The 23,581-nt window shown below is 43.8% G+C and overlaps 1 protein-coding gene across 7 annotated transcripts in view; it reads left to right on the forward strand.

Moving 5' to 3' along the window:
• ACSL1 (acyl-CoA synthetase long-chain family member 1) overlaps window positions 1–23,581 on the forward strand; it is a 72,180-nt gene that overhangs the window by 28,936 nt on the left and 19,663 nt on the right. The window contains exons 1-7 of one of the 7 annotated variants that reach the window (XM_046940090.1): window positions 6,292–6,325; window positions 7,188–7,296; window positions 8,897–9,073; window positions 15,629–15,856; window positions 21,526–21,640; window positions 22,062–22,126; window positions 23,399–23,500. In XM_046940090.1, the coding sequence (XP_046796046.1) occupies window positions 15,659–15,856; window positions 21,526–21,640; window positions 22,062–22,126; window positions 23,399–23,500 (480 nt within the window). In that variant the 5' untranslated portion in view covers window positions 6,292–6,325; window positions 7,188–7,296; window positions 8,897–9,073; window positions 15,629–15,658. Of the gene's footprint in view, window positions 1–6,291; window positions 6,835–7,187; window positions 7,297–8,896; window positions 9,074–10,105; window positions 11,152–15,628; window positions 15,857–21,525; window positions 21,641–22,061; window positions 22,127–23,398; window positions 23,501–23,581 lie in introns of those variants that run through there. The other 6 variants (XM_025149628.3, XM_046940091.1, XM_015276227.4 and 3 more) reach the window with 6 other exon arrangements.

Here is a 23,581-nt window from a genome sequence, read left to right on the forward strand (position 1 = left end):
AGTGTGAATGAATGCTGTGTGGGTAAGAATGATGACCAGCTGAGTGGTTCACAATAAGCCTTTGATATGGAAGCACTGCAGTACTGTAGTATTGTTTGAAGACAAGTGAATTCATGTTAAATCAAAACTGCTTTTGATTTTCTTTTAAACTTTTTCATCGTGGAGCTCAATATGCCCTAGTGCCCCCAACGGGTGAGACTCACTTTTTTTTCTTAGAAAAAGGCAATAGCTAGAAAAATGGAAAGCTGGACATAAACCTTTCTTTGTTCCTGAAGCAGAAGCAGCAACTTAAATTTAGGCTTTTTGAGTGGGATCTTAGCTAGCTCCAGCAGAATGCCATGCTCAAGATGAAGCCTGGGTCTTCGTGAGGGATGCAAAATGCACGTGTGTGTTGCAGAACTGTGTCTTTTGTTTTTCTTTTTATTAAAAGAGGGCCGATACTTTTTGCAAATACTGAACATTTTGTGCCTGGCAACCCTGCTGGGCCAGATACATGACAAACTGGCCCTTGGGTCTTGCAGTGCACATTAAATTCTGTAGTAAAAGAAACTGGATAAGGAAGAGATACCCAAATAGATGATGAACTGTGAGTCCTACTCTTGAACAAGTGGCAGAGCAGGTTCCTTCCTATTTCCTTCAGGAAAGGCTTTTCAGCCTCACCGAGAGATACGCGATCAAGTATGTTTAATGTTGAGGGAAAACATGGAGTCTTCCATTAAGTCATATAAAATGTGTGTTTTCACACAGGGGTAAAATGACCTCGAAATAGGATCTGCCACTGTTGCTTAGCAGAAAACATAAGGAAAGAACTTATTTTAGACACAGGCCAATTTAGGTTTCTTTGTCTCTAGCAGAGTTTGTTGCTACTAGATATTTCTAGACAGAGATTTTGGTCTTTTAAGTACCAGTATGTGGGTGTTCACACTGTTATGTAGAAAATAAAAAAGCTGAACACTTCAAATAATAAAGTTTTATAACAGCAAGCAGTTTGTTACTTGAAATGTTTCTAAAGTATTCCCCCAGGCCCATCTCTATGTAAAACAAAGGAATCTCCTTAACAGGATGCACAGTAAAAGGGATTAACAAAGAGGTATCGAAAGCATTCTGCACACTTGGGTTTAGGACCTCTCCAGTGCAAATGATCACCTGAGTTCTGCATGTTTGTACTGTCCAAAACTCTGAGGTCTCTGAGGTGAGTAGGTGAGGCTGTGAGTGTTGTAAGCAAGTCATCAGGATGGGATGGGGGAGGCACCAGGTCAGAAGTGACAGCTTGACCTGCCTGTGCTGTTTAGGAGCAGGATAGGGAAACTCCATTTCTAAGAATGGCATGGCTTCTCATCTCTAATGCTTGGGTCCATGCATGATGCCAGGCTGCATGCTGTCCAGTGCTCATCGGCAGGGAAACTGTGTTGGTACAGTACCCTGTAGCTGGTTTCTGTAGACAGCCAGGTACATGTTCAACTTCTGGTTTGATTAATGGTGGTTTCTGGCAAGAAAGACGTGGTCAAACAATGCTCATTTTCTTCTTATTAACAATATTCTACCAGAGAGAGGTATATTTAACCTGGTTTTCATGTCCGTTTCCTACAGAAGGGAGCTTGGATGAGAAGGTTTGTTATTCAAAAGCCAGACCTATTTGTCGTACCACGCAGCATACCTAGGTGAATCACACCACCACAGAGGGAGGGTGGAATTGTTTCCACCCATCACAAGAGTCAATACAGGTAATTTATGATGAAGAGCCTTGACAAGATGCTGTTTTAATCCCCAGATTGGCTTTTATCCCAAGTGAAGATGTAGTTTACGTACGCGCCTTGTTGTCAAATACTTTCATGGTTTGAACATTGGCCATCCTGATCTTATCCATGTCTACAAACCCTTTATTAAAAATATTCCCAAGACTCACCTTCCCCACCACATTAACCTGCACGCTGGCTCTCCCTCTCACCCTTTCTCATCACAAACTTGCAGCAAAGTGTGAAGGACACTATGCCACGATCACTGTATGCAAGCTCTTACTCCCCATTAATTCTTCTCATAGTCCCCTTTCGGCTCCTGCAGGTGCTAGCATGGGGTCAGAGGGGTCTGAATGAGCCCATGCAGTGCAGTGCTGTGCTGGTAGATCTGGGGAGGGAGCACACCTCCCTTAGACATCCTCTAGAAGCAGACGTTCCTTGCTCCCTCCTGGGGCTGAACTTGCACTTGTACACCAACGCTCCTTGCAGCAGTTAGGAGAGTTGTGAGTATGTGAAGAATGTGAAAACACACTGTGTGCTTGGAGCTCATTTCTAGCAGGGACTTTCAATATACCGTAGTCTTGCACTATTTTGGGCACGGCTGCTCTTTTTCACGTTCAATATATTCCGGTGAGCTGCACCGTGTACCAAATAAAACAATGCAATCTTTTTGTCAGCCAGAAAGGACTGAGCTCAGGATATATCCCCGAGACAGTCTTTTATTTGTTTTTGGATGGAGACTTCACTTCCCAGCTGGAGTTTAAGCATAAATAAATATTTAACTTCTGAGCTTTCTTGCTCAGTTTATCTTTGTGTAATATTTCACTTAATATTCAGACTGTGTTATGATCAGTTTATGCATTTCTGTAATGGGGCTTTACATGTCGTAGCTTTGGTGCTCAAGTAGATTTTAAATGTAAAGAATGCAACCTTTTCTCTCCTTTGTGTGGTGCCTTCAGCCCTCAAAGAGACATACAGGGGAACGGTCATTGGGAAAATATTTTATAGGAGGAAAAGTTAACAAAAGGGCACGTCTGGCTTGTTTGTATTACGCTGCCATAAACGAGCAGCAGAACATCCTTATGCTCGTGGTTTCATTTGAGCGGCTCAAATCTGAAAAGCTTTCTGTTGATTGTTCGTATGAGGGAAGCAGTAAACTTGGGATTAGGTACAGCCTGGGAGTGGAAGGGGGGGGAAATGCAGCATGTGGAGCAAATGAACCAGCTTTAGCGCGGCTGAATCCGCCGCTGGTTTATGTTTGGTTTTTCCAGATCTGTGTTTTTACCCTGGTACCTTATCACATGAAGAAATAGCATTGTCATTAGCCCGACGTAAGCAAGCTGAAAGAGCTGTGGCCAGGGTGTCTGTTTTTTACTTGGCAAGGTGCCATTCCCCAAGAGCCCGCTATCTCCTTCCTGTTCTGGGGGTTCACACTGGGCTCTGGAGGGGTCCCGTCTTCTGAGTGGGAGCCAGGCAGGGACTCTGGTAAACAAAGACAAAAACAGAAAGTGGAAGAAATAGTAGGAACAGCTGGAAAATCCTTTATATGTTCGAAAGTAAAAACACAAAAACCTTGAAAGTCAACAACACAATTACATTTTAAAAAACCCAAACATATGTTTGCAATTTTAGGTTGGTTTTCTAGTTCTGTTTCTCCTTTTTCCTCAAAATATCCTCTCTAAGCAAATTCAGGCGTGCACTTATGTATCTGTGTATCATGTCTCTTTTCTGCTATGCCACAGAAGCTTTACAATTTTTTTTTTTCTCTCTGTGCTTTTATACTCTGGGACTGCACTGGGGACACTGCTGCTGCTGCAGTCCCCCTGGACTCCTTGCTCATCCTCCATCACCGAGGGACCCTCATCCTGTGCCCCAGCAATTGCCATTAGCATTTATAATCCATTTCCCAAGTGTATTAAACAGTTACAAATGTAAAATGAAAATTATTCCATTCCCCACTATGGAGAGAGCTGAGGAAACATGAGAGATTATGCCTGCTCTGCGGATCCAGTAGCTCATGTTTTTTAACAGCAGTATATGCTAGACATCTTGAAGTGCTTATTTACAAGGAATTTCTCTGGTTTTTCTTCCCTTGATATTTTAAGCAAGTGCGAGCAGATGCAGTTACAACATGGTAGAGGCTAGACAGTCTATTTGTTACATAAATTATGCACTTGGGATGGTTCTCAAAGAGAAGAGACCAGATTCAGCACAGTGATATGCATGCCCAGTAAATCAAAGTGAAAATAACACAGCTAAGTGATGCTTCTGTCAGATGCTTAATTTACTTCATCCATGATAGCTAATAGACGGTACTTCAACATCAGTGTTATTGTATCAGCACTGGGGAGGCTATAGCTAGCATGTTGGGTCCAGCCTGCACTTTCCAGTGCAAGAGGGACATGGGCATCCTGGAGAGAGCCCAGTGAAGGGCCATGGATATGGCAAAGGGATTGGAGCTTTTATCACACAGGGAGAACTGAGCAAACTGGAAGAGCTTAGCCTCAAGAAGGGAAAGCTTGTGATGAGGGCACATTGTGTTGGTATGCATAAACATCTACTGTGGAGGTGGAAAGAAGATGGAGGCAGGCTCTTTTCAGTGCTGCCCAGTGGAAGGACAAGGGACGGTGGCACCAATAGGAATGTATCAACCCACAGGAGCTGTTTCCTGAGCTCCCCTGCATAAGACAGTCCAATATTGCCATTATGGATTTTATTTTCATACAGCTCTTTCTTCCATGTTGTCTTTATATGATTTTCTAGGTAATCTGCTTGAGACTAGGTCTCTTTCTTTTCTGATCAGCAAGAAAAAGCCAATTTCAAAGAAAACTGCAGTCCTGAGTTGTATAGTCAGGTGAATGCCAAGTATGAGCAGAGAGGTGTGGTGCATGGCATTAGTGAGAGACATATTCAAATACCACTTAGCTGGTGGTTTTGCAGTTTCATGTTGATGACAGGATTCACAAAAGGGTACATATACATGATAGAGAAAGGTGGACACACAGATACACCTACTAGGAACCCTCCTTCCAGTGGGAGGCAAGGCGAAGTTTCTCTGAGAGGGCTGAAAAATGTGGTTTCTGTCCTTCAGAAACCCAGATGTGGGGAAGGATGTGATAATGAAGGATTAATTTACATAGTAGATTAAAGCAGTGTGAGTTTTTGGTGGTTGGCAAATAGAAGCATTCATGGGAAAAAAAAAAAAAAAATCACCACTGCCTGAGTTGTTTTTTTTTCCACATCACTTGATTGATGCCTTCATCCAAAACTATGGGCACGATGCAAAAATCACTTGGCAGAGGCTGGCTCTGTCTACAGGAGCACAAAGTGCGGTGCGGTGCAGTCGAACAAACCAGCAGAGTGCAACTGCTGCAGAGAGTTGATGGCCGCGCTTTCTGTGCCCTAGGGCTTAATTCCCATCTCTTTGGCTGTGCTATGGCCTTCATGACCGTTGGCATCTGGATGCGCTCCTGGATGACAAGTTTCCATTTCCTTTCAGGAGAAAGGAATCTGTTTTGCATTTGTGAGACTCTCCACAAAGTGATCCAAGTGCAGTTAAGTGGGACTATGGGCTGATTCAAAGTTTGCTTCACCTTTCCTCGCTGAGAAGTGAACACAGGCCCTGTCCTTCTGTCACACTTCCATCTCACGGGATGTCCCCTTCCTGTTGTACTCCAGTAAAAGCTGAAGCATTAGGAAACAGGGGTTGTCTTTACACGAAATAATAGAACCTCCAAAACTTTACCAAATATTTGGTATGCAAAGGAATGTGTGTAGCCTTAACCTCCCTCCCCCTAAAACGACCCAGGTAACCCATTAAACACCGGAGGGTAAAAACCACAGCAATAGAGCATGTACAGAACTGTGGAACTTTGAGATTTGGGTTGATGATTTACCAATCAAGTGGGCTCATGAGGCACGCAGCCAAATCAGGACAGCTCTCAGCGGCTGCTGAAATGACCCCACATTCTAGTCAACAAGCCTCCAACCCATGGTCCCCTCACAAGCAATATTTAGAGTTGGGTGACATGATTCTTGTGACCGCCAGGAGCTCACTGTCCCTTTTGAATGTTTCCTTCATGAAACGCGCCTCTTTTTAAGCGGAATTGCACCGGATGAAGCGTCATTTGCAGAGGTGTAAGGAAACGTTTCCCTCACAAGCTGTCACCTTTTGTAAGGTATAAGGGATTAGTCAGGTATCAAGGGGTGCACCCTGTAGCATGTACACTTTTCATTTTCCTTGCTTATACGTCCTCTGCAGCGTGTGCCCACGCTCACAACAGCATTCCCACCAGCCTTCCCAGCCTTCTGCACGGCTTAGGGCAGCGCAGCGCCGCTTTCAGCGCCGGGCAGAGCTGCAGGCGCGGGGCTGAGCAGGCCGTAAGGGCAGGCAGCGCTGGCCCGCAGGCCCCGGGCTGGCGGGAGGGAGGAAGGGAGGCGGGCCTGGCCTTAGCGCCCGCCGGGGGGCGGTGAGGGCGGAGGGGCGGGCTCGCCAAACGCACACGCCGCTCCCGCCGTGCTCCGCTTAAATAGGGCGGCGTCGGGGGAGCCGCGTACCGGTCTGTGCGTTGTTGCCGTCGCTGCCGGAGGTGAGAGGGGGCTCAACGGTGTCGCTGGGGCGGGGGACGAGGGACGGGAAGGCCGCGGGTCCGGCCGAGGGGCGGGCGGCTGTCAGGGCCGCGGGCTGCTCGGACGGGTGGCCGCGGCGGGGCCCGCCGGGGCCCCAGCACGGCTCTGCTCCTCGCCTCGAGGCCGGGTCGGCGGGCTGTCACCCGGTCGGGGAGTGCCGGCAGGGCTGCTCGCCGCCCGGCTGGCGGCGGAGCGATCGGTGTCCCCGCGGAGGCAGCCTGGGAGCCGCCGCGGCGCGGGCCGGCAGGACGCGGCTCTCAGCCCGGGCCGGGAGCGCCGTGCCCCGTGCTCGGTCACCGGCCCTCGGCTTGCCCGGCTCGAGGGGCCGTGCTTGCCGGCGTGCTCTTGAAATAACATTTTCTTTTTTTTTCCAAACACTCGAGTGCGTGTGGTAATGTGGCGTGTGGCAAACTGGCCTAAAATGGAAGGCTGGGTGACTTTGGCTTTGCAGGCCTCCTTTCCTTGTGAGGTAGGAATACGGTGCTACAGGGATTTAACCGAGTTGAACGATGCTTTTGTTCCGAGGCGCATACATTTCTTGTTCCTGTTCAACAGGACTGGCGACACTTGCAGCCTTCTGTATTTCCAAAGGGCACGTGTGTGAGCCGTCTGGGGTGTTAGCAAAGTGCTTGTGGACCCAGCGGCCCGTCTGAGTGCTGGCCTCCATTGGGCTGGTGTCAGAGATAAGGTGGTCGGGGCTGTGAGGGAGAACGGTGACATAGCAAGTAACTGCTGTTGGAGCCTCATGGTGCTGTGCTTGTGCCCAGGCAAGAGTTAAACCACGCGGTGGTAGCAGCTTATTTTTACCACGTTGCTTTACAGGGAACAGGGCTGTCTCCTCAGCCAGCCTGGGAGCATTTGTGTTCACCTCCGCGCTTTGGAACGTGCCCTTGGACTTGAGACCTGAAGTCCCTCAGATCAAGAGATTCAGGTCAGATTTCTTGGATCAAGAAGCTTCAAGTGCAAGAGGGCATTGAGCTTAGAGGGAAAAATCCCTTTTATCAACAATATCGGTACTAATAATGCAGAGAACTCAATACAGAGTTCCTCGTGGAATTATACTGTTGCTGGTTGATTCTTTGCACCTCATCAATATTTAGCTTTTTTTTGGTGTTGGAATAAAAGAAGCAAAATACTAGCTGATTGGGGGTGGGCAGGGTCTAAAGCTTGTAGTTACAAGTAGCTTGTGTACTCAATTCAAGGTCTCGAGCATGTGGCCTTAGCCTATTCTGAGGGCTGCAGTGATTATATTGAATTCAAAAGGCAGCTTCTAAACTTGGTTGGTGCGTTTTACAACTACAAATTGGCCAGCATGAGTTTGGAAGTAGGTCATCAGTTCTTGAAGTGAGCCCCCGAGTAGCCTTTTGCTTCAAGGTCAAGCACAAGGTTGGTATCAGTGGACAAACAAAAGCAGTGATTCAAATGGAAGGAAAGAAAGCTTTTAAAAATAGTTACCTGGGTAAGTAACTCTCCTGTTTCTTTGAGTAAAGTCTCCATAGCTGACTCTCCTACCTCGTCACTCTCCTGCAGATCAATTTTGCACTGCATTTTTGGAGGAGGTGAAGGGGTGTTCAGTATTTTCAGACCTGGGTGCATTAATCTCCAGTGAGAAGGCATGAACCTTTTCATGAAGGCACGAACTATTTTCCCTCCAAGAAGATGTTTTAACCGGTGCGAGCAATAGAACACAATAGTGTTTGTTTTGGTTTTTGTTTGTTTTGTACAGATATTTGTAATACAGATGACTGGGGATGGGTAGACTCGAGTAAGGTTGAAGGCATCAAATCTTTCAAATATGCAACAGAGGGACAGATTCTCTCTGGGAAACATAGTGAAGGGTGTACATAGTGAGATAAATTGGAGTTCTGGTAGTCTGATGCGAAGCTGGCAGCTCTGTTCTATTTCCCTACTGTGCTAAATTACAAGTGAAAATGCACAATTTCTTATATTTTGTTAAACAGTGGTAGCGCCTCAGAAATCCTCATAAATAGGAGAGGAGATGGTTTGACCACTAGGAAATGGCTTTGTGTGGGAGTTTACTATGCTGCGTGACTGAAGGAAGCAGCGCTGTATAGTACTGACCTTTGCAGGCGGCGGTCTGAACCCTGCCTGCAGACTGGGGGCTTGCATTTCTGCAGATCCAGCCTGACTCCTGAAACAAGGATACATGAGAACACAAAGGCTGCTGCAGTCCCTTGCTGCCTTTCGAGTTAAGAGTTACTTATCTGTGGAGTTGAAAACATGATAGCAAAATATTAATTTCTGTTAGATCTGATTCTTAGTGGTACTGATACTCTGTCCAACGCTGACTGAAAACAGTTTATATGGTTTTATAAAAATCTGGAGGAAAAAAGCTTTTTTTTTTTTTGGTGGACTTCCTTAAAGTTTCCTGTGAAAATGCAGGAAGCCCCATGGTAAGAAGCTACAGAAAAGGACTTCTGGCTTTTTATATGAATTACGGTTCTTAAAGCCAGACCTCTTAAGGTGTTTTTTTTTTTTAGCTTGATACTGCATGTGCCTTGTTTTGACAGCTTGTCCTCTGCACTTGGGCTGCATTAATAGGTGAGTGAGGTGGGGTTTTTTCTGCAAAAGCAGGACTGACTTGCAGGAAGTAGCACCGTAGTACCTGGTACCAAGGGACTGCTTGGCTTCTCATAGCTTTCTCATGGTGCTGGCATCAGGAGGTCACTCAGAACCAACTGCTTCTAGTAAGTACTTACTGATATGCCTGGCTTCAGTGTTACCAGTTCTGTTTATTTTTAAACTTTCTTTGAACGTAAACATTATCTGGTGTGATGCAGCATGGCTTAAGTGTGCCTGATCCAGGTTGCCCTTTGCTGAGGATGTCAGGTGACAGAAGGGTGAATAAAAACCTTTCCTGCACAGTCTCATGTGAGCACTTGACTTGCACACAGGGCTTTCTCAATGGTCATGCTCCTGGAACGAGTAGCAGAAATAAGTTGGTGCAATTGAGCTGTTAATGCCCCCAGAAAGCTGCCAGTGCAGAGGTGATTGCTCTGAAGAGTGATTGTCATCTGAACTGTTTGGATTGAGATAAGTGAACACAGTACTGTGATACACTTGCAAGCTTGAGCTTTAAGAATGCACATCTAATGGGGAGAATAACTCAGTCTTCAGAATATACTTGTAAGCATCTTTTGCGATCACCGAAGGTGGGGAAAATAAGATTGCTCAGTGACCTGAGCGTGTAAGTGCAGATCAAAGGAAACACTTAAGTTGGTCACTGTCTCAAGTTTTAGTAAAGTACTGATTTCCTTGATGCATAGTGTTACTGAGTGCTGCTGAAGGATGCCAACTGCACCAAAGACGCTGAACCAGATGATGGGAATCCACTTGGCTTCTGCACTTAAACTTCAGTGACCTTACTGCTGTGTGCTCAGGTTTCTTGTTGGACAGCACGAAAGGGCGGGAATCCAGGTGTTGTTCCATTTGATAGCAGAAGGATTGTAGCCAAATGCCTGAGGACAGGGCTGTAGCTTTACTCAGTGGAGGACAGAGCCTTCATGCATCAATGTCACATGTAATGCTTCTGGGTTGCAGCACGAGTTTTCATTGCTTCAGTTATAGCTTATTAAGTGAGCAGGTCCTGCCGCACAGGGCTGAAACCAACTTGCAGGCTGCTTCCTTGCAGTCACCTGCTTTAGCTCTGCTGGCTCAGCCTGATACAACCTCAAACACTGTGTGATGCCTGGTGTTTGCTCTGAGCCAGACCAGGGAACGGGGGCAGGTAAGAGGTGGTGAGTTGGGCAGAGGGGGGATGTGGGGTTGTGAATATTAGGGACCTGCTGCTTCCTCTTTGTGCGAGGGATGGGTACCTCATTAACTTCTTGGTTCTTTGCTCTTCACTGTTGCAGGAAAGTGAATCTGATGGCTAACTGCTTTAAAGTGGGGGTTATAGCTCTGTAGAGTGATTAGGTCATTGAGGTGATTCTGGGTAAGATGAGATCTAGGTATTTTTAATTGGGAAAGTAGGGAGGGAGAAGGAAGGTAGAATAGTTGATGGAACCTTGCTACGATTCAATAATATTTTTGTTTGGAAAAGTCCTTTGTGGCTGAGGACAGAGTGGCATGTTAAGTCACATGATGCAGCACCACAGGAGACCTCTTACTGTAGTATTTTTGTTAAAGGAGACTTCAACTGAGAAATTCCCTTCAGGTCTTAATTACCTATGCTCCTTTGCTGTGTCTTGAGGGTGCTTGTGGTTTCCCTTCTGGTTACAGCTGGGATCTGACACAGGTAGCTGTGAGACATCAGCCAACATACTGCCTTGACTGCAGGGTGGGGAGAGAATCCAGGGAGCACTTGCAGGCAGTATTTAGAGTTGCATGCTTAAGGTGTAGTATTACAACCATCCTTGCTTTCCCAATCTGTGCTGCTTTCTTCTAGGAACTAATGGCTATCTGGTCTTCAAGACAAAAGCTGATCTAGCTGAGAGCTGTCATCAGTACTAACCTATGAAAGGCCTTCTTGCTAGACCATCTCCTGGTGTGACTGCACCACCAGATGAGCCCCTGGCCAGCTTGATCCCTTACCAGGAAGGTTGTAGGAACATGCGTCTGGGGCCAGTTGAACCGAATCAAATTTAAGATGATTACAAATTGCACCATGAGATTAGGGTTATGTATCTATTCAGGCAAGCAGATTTCTTTTGTTGGTAGCCAAAACTATTTGTTGCACTCTCTTGTACTCTGTAAAGAAGCTAGTACATGATTGAGAACACTTGATCTCCTGAAGGATGAGTGGTGAAGAACTTCAGTACTACAGGTACATTGGGATCTCTGTGGTGTAACCTGTAGCAGTAAGATAATAGGCAAGATAATACTGAGTTGCTTTGAGGCAACTCAAAGATACATGGTAGGCTGATCACCTATTTCAGCATTTCATAGTGAAAATATCTTAGGGCCATACTGATAACGGTGAGAAACTACAAACTACTGGAGCACCTCTCCTATGAAGAAAGGTTGAGGGAACTGGGCTTGTTTAGCTTGACGAAGAGAAGGCTCTGCGGAGACCTCGTTGTAGCCTTCCAGTACTTGAAGAGAGTGTATAAACAGGAGGGGGAATGGCTGTTTACATGGATTGATAGTGGTAGGACAAGGGGGAAAGGTTTTAAACTAAGATGAGAGATTTAGGTTAGATATTAGGAGGAAGTTTTTTCTCTCAGAGGGTGGTAACACTGGAACAGGTTGCCTCAAAGAGGCTGTGGATGCCCCATCCCTGGAGGCATTCAAGGCCAGGCTGGATGTGCCTCTGGGCAGCCTGGTCTAGTAGTTGGCAACCCTGCCCACAGCAGAGGGCTGAAAACAGATGATCTTTGAGGCCCTGTTCAACCCAGGCCATTCTATGACTTAGCTGCCTTCCTTTTCTGTAAGAGGCTCTAAAAATAGTGTAGCTGTTCCTTCTCTACTATGTGGAAAGCTTGCCTTTGTCACAGGCCACCCCAGTGCTGGTGTGCTCTCAGTGTTAGGGTAGAGGGGAGGAGGCCATTGGCTCTTGGGGTTGTTTTTTGTCACTAAAGAAGCTGACGGCTGCTCTCCTGTTCTTCCGTTGCACTCGAACGATGTCTGGCTATGGATGGACAATAGGCAGGCTGCTGCCCTCTGTAAATAGCCCATTGTGTGCTGCGAGTAGGAGCGGCAAAGAACGGCCAAGAGCTGCCAACTTGGGTTGTTGCCTTGAGATACTGGCTCCACTGTAAAGAATGGGCCTGGGATGCTGTGGGCTGTGCATATGCACAGAGAGCTTGCTTTGTCTGAGCTGTGCAGAACTCCAGCTGAATCATGGAATCAGTTTGGAGGGATGCTTTCAGGGCTGTGTTTGGGGAACTGCTATTGCTGGAGGGGACAGGTAATTACCTCTGACATGGTTAATCCTCCCTGTTATTAAAACCACTTACATGTATCTGGTATTGTCTCCTAACTAAAACCAAACTAGCAAAGCTCTATTGGTTGCATCAAGGAAGAAGTGTTTATGAGCTGCTCAGATGTTGTCCCTTCTATTGCATGTCTTCTGCTGTACGTAGCAACTTGAGGATCACAGGCTGGTACTTCTCATCCTGGCTTTACTTCCTTTGTTGCACTTCCAGCTGTGACACACAGTCAGTCACTATGGACAGTCTTCTATCAGGGCCTGGTTTCGCAGTCTGCTATCTGTAATCCAGCCCCTACCTGGATAAGAAACAAATGCAATAATTGCATCTGTAAGAAAGAATGCTGCTTGCCAATAGATCTTGTTGGCCTTGTACATACAACTCTGCCTCCGTGTTAGGTATCTTACTGCCAAGAAGTTCAAAGTGCTTTTCTCCAAGTGGATGATCTGTACTGATTTTGCATCTGAAGTTAATAGCTTACTGTTCATTCTGTTAGTCTTCTAATGGTTGAGGTGAAATGTGGAAGGAAAGCTTGAAGTCCAGAAATGTGGAGATCTGTAGGTGGCAGTTAGGAGTGCCCAGCCATGAATGGGATGCATAATCGGAAGAGCATCTTATTTATAAGTGTTGGAGGGCAGAAGCGGCAGAATGGATCGTATGAAGTGCTGCTTGCCTCTTTTGCTTGTCTTGAATAATCAAACATAGCTGGGCCCTTCCTTTTCCAAAAGGATTGAAGGCCAGATCATAGCTCCACTGAAAATACATTTGTATCTAGATGTGATGGCTTTAAGCTGCTTCCTCTGGTCATGGGGAAGACCTCAGATGTCTGACCTGATTGGGACATGAGCCCAGTAATTACAAAGAAGGGCACTGAAACCTTGTGTCCTTTTTGAGGGGTTGCATATGTTTGGAGTGTTTTCTCCCTCTTCCATCTGACTTTGCCTTAAATACAGAAAAGAAGAGTTGGTGTGACCTAGCAGGTAGTGTTAAAGCTAGGAACTGCTTAGTCTGGCTGAAAACTTCCTAATCTTGTCTTTTTGTGCTGATAAAGCAGGAGGTATAATAAAGAGTTTCCTTCAAGATAAATGTAAGCAGTAAAATACAGTTATGTAACTGGAATTCTGATATAGCTGCTCAAGAATATTGTATGTTGTAAACTGCTCTACAAACAACCTGTCATGGAAACTGAAAGTGGTGATGCTTTTTTCTTTACTTAGTCCTAAGTCATGCCAGCTTCTTGGCTGCATTGGGACTTCTATGTGAATGAAATGAGCATGCTCACTTCTATTCTTGGTAGCTTTAATGACGCAACAGCCTTTGGAAATTCTCAAACTATGCTGCATTCCTGACTTATACAATATGTATGCAGGACATATGACTCATGCATGGGGGAAGCAAGCATCAGTTTTTAAGTCAAAGGTGTTTGTAGTGAGGCATGAGGAGGAAAGAGCAAAGGTTGCTCTTAACCCTTCCATTATAGCCCCCTCTCTTTTCCTGATTTGGTAGCGTGGTGCTTAATAGGATATCTAACTTGTAGGCTAAGCCTTCCATGTTGGAAAGTCTTTGTTATTGTTCATCTACATATATTCTACACTTCAGAGAGACGTTCTGTGCCTGTGATGCAAATGAGCATGATCTCATGCATAAAAAGCTGTGGTGTAGTAATCTTAATTACTGAGTCAGTAATTGATTACTTTTTCCTATGCTAAGGGAAGATGGAGAGACTTTTCAATATACTCTGTTCTTTACCTTCCATTACTACAGCTTGCTGTGTTGCAGCGGGCCATATCCAAAGGTTGTGTCACAGTGCAGATAATGGGAAGGTAACTTCCGTAGTGGTGCTGTGCAGGGTGCCTTGTGGTGCAGTCAGAGACATAAAAGTGAGGAAGGAGAGGAGAGGGCAGTGCCTGCTGGCCTGGGAGCTCTGGGGTCTGGGACCTGCCCAGAGATGGCATCAATCCCATCCTAACACTGCTCCCATCCATGACCTGATTTCAGACTGTCCTTCTAACATTGCGAAACTGTGGGGCCCTTTGAACTGTTTAATGGCTTCTTTTCTTTTGCTGGCTGTAGCAAATCTGAGTCCAAATACTAGTTAGTCCTTATGGACTAGATGACTCCTCTGCTACCTAGTTGAATAACTGATGATAGCAATGAAGATTTCAACAATAGATTATAAATTTGAGATTTCTTTCTCAAGAAATGAGAAATCTTGACCTGGTATAGTTGGTTAGAAAAAGGAATATGTATTTGAATTCTGGCCTCCTGCACTCTCACCCTGCAGCAGCGTATTGTTTCACAGCACTCTTGATCTATTCATGGACATCTGACGTTCTGCGGGCTTTTTGCTTTGCTGTCTGATGTGGCTCAGCCAAAAAGTACAAAACAAAAAGCATCTCTGCTCTTGAAGAAGCAGGTTGGATACAGGACGAGGCAGTTCTGCTGCCCTCTCTGTCCTGGTGTGGCAGCTGATGGATCCCACTGGTGTGGGTTGTCGTCTGCCCGCTGCTCACCTCTAACCTAGTGGGCAGGAGCTGGTGGCTGTGGCATGTGACAGACATCCCCGGGGACCTTGGCTGTGGAGGAGGGCACCAGCTGAGCTGGCAGCAGTGCTTTTTTCCATGGCTGCTTCTCACTGCGGAATATCCATGTCAGGCACGGGCTGGGAGTTGCCTCTCCTCAGCTCTCTGTATGGACGTGACGAGCAAAACGTGCTTCCTGTGCTTGTTGATGCTGCTGCTCCTTGCATGCTGCTTTGTTCTGCCTTGTGCCCAGTGATGGTGGTGTGACGCTGAGAGAAATGGGAAGCTGGCCAGCACAGTACAGCCATAGGGATATGCCTTCCATGAGCTCTTTAGCAGAGCTTTCTGTGTGTGACCGAAGGGAGACTGGAAAAGGAGAGGTTATTCGATAGGACTTCAGAGGTAGAGGATCCTGCTGCTGCAGGGTTAGGGTGCTCTCTGTTGGCTGGTGCAGGAAAGCTAGCAGCCCTGCCTCCCTCCCTGGAGTCCTGTTTGACCCTTACTCTAAAAGCAGCCTTGTAGTACAGCTACTCTACCAGTAAATATTTACCATTTGTGAAATGCTGCCCTTCAAAAAAGAAAAACTAAAAACAAGTGGTTTGTGAGCGTGTGGTGTCTTTTAAACAATCTTAAAACTCAGAAATGACCTTCTGTCAGTCTTACCTGATTTTTCTGAACCAAAACTTGCTTGTTTACATAATTCCATTACAGAATTCTAAAGATATTGTCTGCTTAGTGGCAGATAAAAATCATTTTGCTAGGGAGGAGCTAGTAGGACAAAGCATATGTTGCTATGTTACAGTACTACATCAAAACGACTTCAAATCTGTAACTTTTCTTGTGTCAACAGGTTCCAGCACTGGGACAACTGCACTGAGCTATGATGCAAGCACACGACTTGTTTAGGCATATGAGGATTCCTGAACTTGTGGATGTCAGGCAGTATGTGCGCACCCTTCCGACAAATACCCTGGTGGGTTTTGGTGCTTTTGCAGCCCTCACGACCTACTGGTATGCAACAAGACCAAAAGCACTAAAGCCACCGTGTGACTTAGCAATGCAGTCTGTGAAGGTAGAGGTAAGTGTCATTTGATGTAGAAACTCGTGGATGTTAAAACTGATAGTGTTGTTCTCACTTAACTGTGTGCTTAGGTGATGACCTATTAAATGTTGGGTCAGATTATGTATGCTAGGGTATACTGACTGGACTAATACTCTTCTATTACAATATCTAGCTTATAATAGCTGACAGATGAGACTTGATATTAGGTTACAAGCATCAAGAGGGTACTAACTGTCCTGAAGTGATCTGTGGAAAGATATGAGTCCTGCCAAGACATCCCGGCCATAGAGTAAGCTGAAATTAAAGCAATCGTGTAATAATCTCTAGATAAGTTAGGTTAGTTTTGTATTCTGATTCCAGAGGCACAGTGTTGCAGCTAAGTGGTGTTCAGTGTTGAAATCTGATATCGAAACAGCCTGACTGTTGCTTAGAAGCACATATAGACAATTGATTAGGTGGTTAGTTTTGTGAGCAGCAGTTGTATCAGTTTCCCTGTGTGGTTTTTCCTTTTATGAAGGGAGGAGATAGCGTTGGATGGTTGAGGTCTTCAAGTGAGATGCTTACCTTATGTAGGAATACAATGACAGGTTGTTTGTTTGCATTTCTTGCATTCTTCAGAAACACCAACTGTGGATTTTTCTTAGATATGCTTGCAACCAAGGTGTCCCATTACAGCAGATTCTGTGTCAAAGGCAGTTCACGTGACTTCTTTTCAAGCTTAAGAGTAGCTGTGACTGTAAACTGGTGTAAACAAATGTGGCAGTCATTTAAATGTTGTGCTGTGTAAGCTTTCGTGGGCTTTAGCAAAACAGACTCCTGTTGTAGCCTCAAATCAGGCATTTCTTTCTCTGTAGTGTTTAATACTGGAATTTAAGAATGAAGTATTATCTGGTCCCTCCATCCAGAAGCTTATTTAGTAGCTGTTTATTTCTTAATTTTTTTCCATATGGTGTACTGGTAAGGTAATGCACAGGTCTCATTACTATAGGGAATACATAGTAAGTAATGATCTGCTGTTAGAATTGCACGAAGGGGAGTCAAAAACATGATCTGATGATCTCAGCTGATGATAGCTACAAAAATCTCATTGAGGAGCACGTGTGTATAAGGATCCAGAAACTAGGACTCGCTTCTGGTGACTCTTCCTAATCTGGATAGCAGCCATTTAGACACTGTGGTGAATGGTCCTATGGAACAGCATGTTTTAGTGGCTGTAGTAAACTAGCAGTGAAAGCTCTCCAGCTGTGGAATGCCTTACTACTCAGTAGAGATTATATCAGTAGCAGACTGGGAGCTTAGCATTGGAAGATAGTGGAACAGTGGCTCTAAATTGACTACAAAACCACTGACAAATGTTTATGCTTGAGGCTAGCCAGCAAGTGCAGCTCACTGCCTCTACCTCTTCAAGCTAAATTGCTTGTCATTGCTAAATTCTATGATAAAAATTGCTCTTCACTATGTGACCTCGCTAAAATAATTAATTCACAGTTTTCCATATTCTGCTAATTAACATCTGCTCTCTGATCAGAGTAAGGTAGGTAGAGCAGCATTACTTCCTCCTGCCCCTTCCAAAAATGCATCAATAAAAAGACTCATGAGCATTAAATGGAAAACAGCTGAAGGTATTAGCATGCTCTGGGGATAAGGAGCTCAAACTTTAATATGTTGACATAACCAAAATATGTCTTGTTTAGTTAGACAGTACAGATAAAACCCTTTACAGTATAGTGTTGTATACTGTACCAAACTAATCAAATGAGAATGTATTTTGATGCGAGTTTAGCTGTTAGAAATACTGAGTGTAATACAGTGCTTAGGATTCACCTCCTCGCTGTTTGCTTAGGATTTCACTTCATGCGTCTATAAGAGAACAGAGTACATGAAGATGTATTGTCACTTCCACAGGAAAAAGAAAATGCAAAATGCTGCTTTCAAAACATGTCTTAATATTGTGTTGCTTAATCAGAAAATGTGCTGAAAGGTCTGTGGAGTCAGCTGTGTACTTCAAAAAATGGGGCAGAACACTATTCCTCTCTTCTTTTTTTTTAATATCAAATCTACCTGCTTGTTACTGGTTAAAAGTTTTGAATTACAAATACACTTTTTGATTCTTAGATGTACATTATTTTCCTGGTCTTTAATGAGGTTAAGTGAAGTCAGTGACTGGTATAATGTTTCTATATGTTCTGATAATAAAACTTTTTCTTCCCCCTGAGAAGCTAAAAACATCCTATTTATTGCTGTTCCAGGTCACTTCCAGCTTCTGAAAAGCTTTGATTTTAGTAGGTCAGCATCCAGTAACCTGTTCTAATTGACCCAGAGCCCGCACTGTGCTCGTACTCATATTCAACTCAGCATACAGAGTTACTGAAAGTATCTGCTTTCTTCTAGACTGATGTCCACTAAAATATGTGGAGTGCAGTCCTTGAAGTATACTTGCTAGAATTCCACTTCACTGACATAAAACCTGCTTTCAAAGCTCCTGACTTGATCTTTTTTTCAGGAGGATCTCTTCAGAGCTATAAGTGAAAATTTCTCAGCATCCACTTGAATCTGTCATCTGTAGAAGGGAAGGCAAGATTAGTTAAGAGTAGTTATAAGTAACTATTATCAGACCATATTGTTGAGACTCAGACTGAATTGTGCAGTATGTTAGGAATTTCAGTGCTGTAATGATGCTAGCAATGAGGCCTTAGTGTTTGTGACCTAAGCATCACATACCAGTATACTTTCCCTCAAGAAAATGGGAAGTTGGCCTCTTGCTTTAGGGTGCAGTTGACACAACAGTATGTTTTGGCAGTAGTGCTCATCCTGAATGGTCTGTATCAACAAGTAAGCCTATGTCTCAATAGGGCTTTCCTAACTGTGTGTCTGTGAATACCTGTTTAAGAAAGATATGCCTCTGTTATAGAATAAACCTGTTTATTCCGGATGCACCTATTTCAAACCCATGCCAAGGTATAACTTTCAGCATGTGCAACTTAATGCATAATGGGTCACTTCTTGTGACAACCTGAAGTGCTGCCTTAGCAAGTAACCCAAGGCTGTTCTCAGCATTAGTGAAAACTTGTTCTTAAGGAGCCAAAAACCACTTTAAAATTGAGAACCTTTTTGAGCAGTTCCCTCTGTGCTAGGTGCATCTGTTAGGTCTCATTCAAATAGTGTGTATGAGATCAGCCAAACATTCTGGTCCCGAGGCCTGGATATCTGATAGTTTTTTTCTTAGGATCTGTGCTCAAGCAGAGGTGCTTCTTAGACAAGCTTGCTGTGAGCAAACCCTTGCCTAATGGTTGCACAAATATTCTGGATGAGGACCTCTAAACCAAAACGAGACCAATGCTATAATACTGCTTAATAAATGACTTCAGGCTGGCAGCATGAGGTGTATTCTAAATGATCTTCAAAAATGTAGTGAAATACACCTTTATCTACTGAAGAATATCATTAAACTTGCACAAAAAAATCTCTTGTCTCACAAGAACATGTACTCCTCAGTGAAAACTGGATTTCCAGCAACCTTAGCATTAATTTCACTTTGCTTTGGGGGGAGGAATCAAGCAGGACCTTATGATGGTTGTGCTTCCCTTTATTGGTAAAACTTGGAACTGATGGTTTGTTTCAATAGTAGTCTGCTATAATTTCTCTGATGTTCCTTTTTAAAAGGGAACAGCGCAGTCAGTGCTGAATCTAAGCAGTGTGCTGTCTGACAAAGGCCCTGTGAAAACTGCTTTTGTAGGTCTAAGTAATAGGATGTGTGAGCGAAACAGTACTAGCTCTGATTAGAAGAAACCATTTCTCCTCTGTTGCTGAGGAATGGCTTAGGGTGTGGTATTTTGCCTGATGTGTGAATTGTAGTGCCTCAAATGGGATTACGCCATAGATGCAGTGACATCTACAGTGAGACTGCTATTATGAACTCTGTGGCATGATCTTCCTCTGGCCAACACAAGAGGTGGTGAAACTGGGAATCATAGAAGCTGACCTTGGTTTTCCGTGGTCTGTTTAACAAGTGTGAAATAAAACAAGCAGTCCTGCATTTTCTTTCTGGACAGAGATGTGTCTAAGTGATCGGTTCATTTCTATAGAGTAGACACTGTGAGGGCAAGTGTGCTCTTGAATTTTTGATGTATGAGTGTTTAGAGGTAAGCCAGTCATTAATTTGTTCTGGGTCACATTTGGTGTATGTTTCTACTTACAGTCAGAGGAGTGGCAAGAACTGCATTACACATAGCTTTTCTAAAACAAGTTAGACTTGTTTTTGCATTTAAAATGTTTTTCTCTCTCTGGTGCACTGCTACTGTGCTAGCTCCTTTCCAGGTATGTGTGTGGTATGACACACAGACCTATGTCCCTGCAGATGAACCTATGTCTTTCTAGTTTATATATAAGTAGATGCTCTCTGGTCTTATAGGGCACTTTGAAAACAAGAATAAACCCTTAGTGTAGGAAGTGTCAGTGACTGCACTTGACTAGCACTTTGACATCATCCATGTTATCACAACACAAGCATAGATTTAGGTAGTCCTCTTAGTCAACTCCTGTCTCTTTCACAGCAACCAGTTATAAAGAGGATTTTTAGTAATGCTTACTTGACACTATTTAACCAGCTGTACTCCCTGTTAAGAATCTGCTTGTGTCTGTCATCTGAGTGTGTCTACTAGTACTTGCCTAACTGCAGTTTGTGCAACTTCAATTGGTATAAAATGAGGTTATTTAATCCGCCACCATAAAATGGACTATGTTGAAACTATTTGGTTCTTTTAGGCTACAATTGACAGTATATGCAAGTGCTCATCTGCTGAAAAATGGTAATATCATAAATGCCTGTAGCTAGGTCAGGAAACAACTTTTTCTGGACTCAGTTTTTATCTGGTACAAAGCTTTGAAGTCATGCTGATCATGCCTAAAATATTTAGGTTTTGAATGCTCAGTTGTAGCATGGTTGGTTTCTGATAGTAATTAAACAATTAGTAGTTGGAGATTTGGATCTCAGTGGTAACATAGCTAGAATGTTCCAATTAAGATTGGAAGGATTGGAGTAAAATATTCCTAAAGAAAAATCCTGTTGAAAGTAAGCAGTGTCAAAAGGCATTTTGTGGTACTTAAACTTCATTTTGTGGTACTTAAACTTGTTCTGTGCTATCTTATGTAGATGAAGATAGATTTTTTTTGCCTGACACATTTGTGGTAATGTAGGGAGAAATCTGCCATCTCAGTGATGTCCAGGGAAGCCCTGTAGATCTCTCCCTGGAGGTGAAGTTCTCTAAAAGAATTTCATAGAATCATAGAATGGCCTGGGTTGAAAAGGACCACAATGATCATTGAGTTTCAACCCCCCTGCTATGTGCAGAGTTGCCAACCACCAGACCAGGCTGCCCAGAGCCACATCCAGCCTGGCCTTGAATGCCTCCAGGGATGGGGCATCCACAACCTCCTTGGGCAACCTGTTCCAGTGCATTACCACCCTCTGGGTGGAAAACTTCTTCCTAATATCCAACCTAAACCTCCCCTATCCCAGTTTAAAACCCTTCCCCCTTGTCCTATCACTATCCACCCTTGTAAACAGCCGCTCCCCTTTTTACCAGGGCTTATAATTTTTAAAATGGATGAGAAGTTTCTACTTCCTTCAGAATGTCTTCATCATCCATGGTGGAGAGTCTAACATTCCTCATTGGTTTTCATAGGGTGAAGAGGATGCTCGAAGGTCCTCTCTCCTTAACAGTGATGAACTGATAACTTGCTACTATGATGATGTGAGAACAGTCTATGATATCTTCCAAAGGGGGCTACATGTATCCAGTAAGTTGAATTTAAAATGCATTTTATCAACAATGTTAAGAGCTAAAGGTCTGAGCTCTTGAAATGCAGTTGAGATGGGAGGGGGGGGGGGGGGGGGGGGCAGCGGCGTCTACCTATCAGGAAAATAAATACATTGAATGTGAGCTATCTAGAAGGCAAATCCAATTATGACCTCTTCTGAAAAACAGGGTTGTATGAATAAAGTCAGTGCCTTGTTACCAATCTATCCTTCTATGGCTTCCTTTCCTGCTTGTTCTCAACCTCCAAAAACTAAAAAAAAACAAACAAAAAAACCACCCTGTCTTCAGAAGGTATCTGCAAAGAAATCGCAGGATGTCAGTTTAATGCTGGTGAATGTGTAATTAGTGTCAAGACAGAGGCAGGGGTTGCTTTTTGTGTAACTTTAATTATTGTTTTTTAGATAATGGTCCATGTCTAGGTGTTAGAAAACCAAACCAGCCATATGAGTGGATCTCCTATAAGGAGGTAAGTAGTCTTTCTCATTTAGTTCTAGATCTGCTTTTGCTTGCTGAGACTATTGGTTCAAAATCCAGTTGCAATATAAAGTCTTAATTTTATGGGTGTTCTTTAATTAGTATCAAAACATTGTGGAAAGATTTTTAGTTTCTAATAGGGGGTCTTAAAAGAATAGCCTCAAAAATAAACACAAGGGGAAGAAAACCACCTCCTGCACTTAGTTTATTGAGTGTTTTATTCCTGAATGTTTTTGTCTCATCTTTGCAGCTTAGTTGCTGCTGAATTGCTTAGAATTTGGATGCTGCCTCTGAAGGACTGTCTTTAAATGGTATTCAGGGACTCAGCCTGCTGCAGTTTTACAGTAGAAAGAGTCCTATCTACAAATGTTACCTGTGCTTCTTGGCTGCCTGTCTCTGTAGTGCTGAAGGACACATTATAGAGTGCTAATAAATGTACTTCTACCTATAAGCACACTGCTGCTTTGTTATCACTAAAAATATCCTTAAAAATGTCTTCATGCTAAACTTTAACAGGTCTGCACTTTCAGGCTGTTCCTGATTTAGTAAGCTGATGTCTTCAAAATTTGCATAAGCTTTATCTAGTGCATACTGCTTGGGTCACTTAAAGACCTTTAGTGGGTAGCAGAAATGGCTTTCCAAGGTGATTTTGCTGGGTGTCTGTTTGGTACAACCTCATTGGTTTGGTACGACCTCACAACCTCAAAGCATGGTTGAGGCAAATGACTGATATGGATTCAGGTAATATGCTGTGTGAAAGAAGAATTAGAAAACTGCCTTCCCAAAAGCTTTGTTTATAGGATTAACTGGCTTTTGCCTCTTTATTCTCTTGCTTCTTGAAGGGTGAAATGGTGTTCTTGTAGGCAATTGAGTTCAGTATTTTGCTGAAGAATGAAGCAGAATGATAGCTTGTTTAGTGTTGTTGCAGAGCAGCAGTATAAAGCTGAGTCACTGCATTTCTAGCCTTTCCTGCATATTTGAGTGTCAAATAAAAATTTTTGCTTAACAAATGAAAGTCCAACTGGATTAAGCATCTCTTCTGCTGCATATTGGATGTAAGTGTAGTGTCTATGTTCAGTTTATAGTAATGTTACTTCAGTCTTTAGTTTCTTCAAAATTAGAGAACATCCAAAATACTCTAGCCACTGTCTACTTCACATCAGTTATTGTCCTTGTAAGACTAAAGGGGAAGAAAGTTTAAAGTATGGGTATTGTTGGAGCTTGACTCAATTTTTCATTTGGCTTCTCTTAATTTCCCCCCCAGGTTTCGGACAGAGCAGAGTATGTGGGCTCTGCATTACTTCACCGAGGCTTCAAACCATCTCACAGCCAGTACGTAGGCATCTTTGCACAAAACAGACCTGAGGTAATTGACAGTGTTTCTATCAGTGATATAGCTGTTGTTTGAAATGGCCTGGTCTATTAATTATTGGCAGTGTACTAAGCT

This window comes from Gallus gallus, chromosome 4 (assembly GCF_016699485.2).
Source record: "Gallus gallus isolate bGalGal1 chromosome 4, bGalGal1.mat.broiler.GRCg7b, whole genome shotgun sequence".
NCBI classification, from domain to species: Eukaryota; Metazoa; Chordata; class Aves; order Galliformes; family Phasianidae; genus Gallus; species Gallus gallus.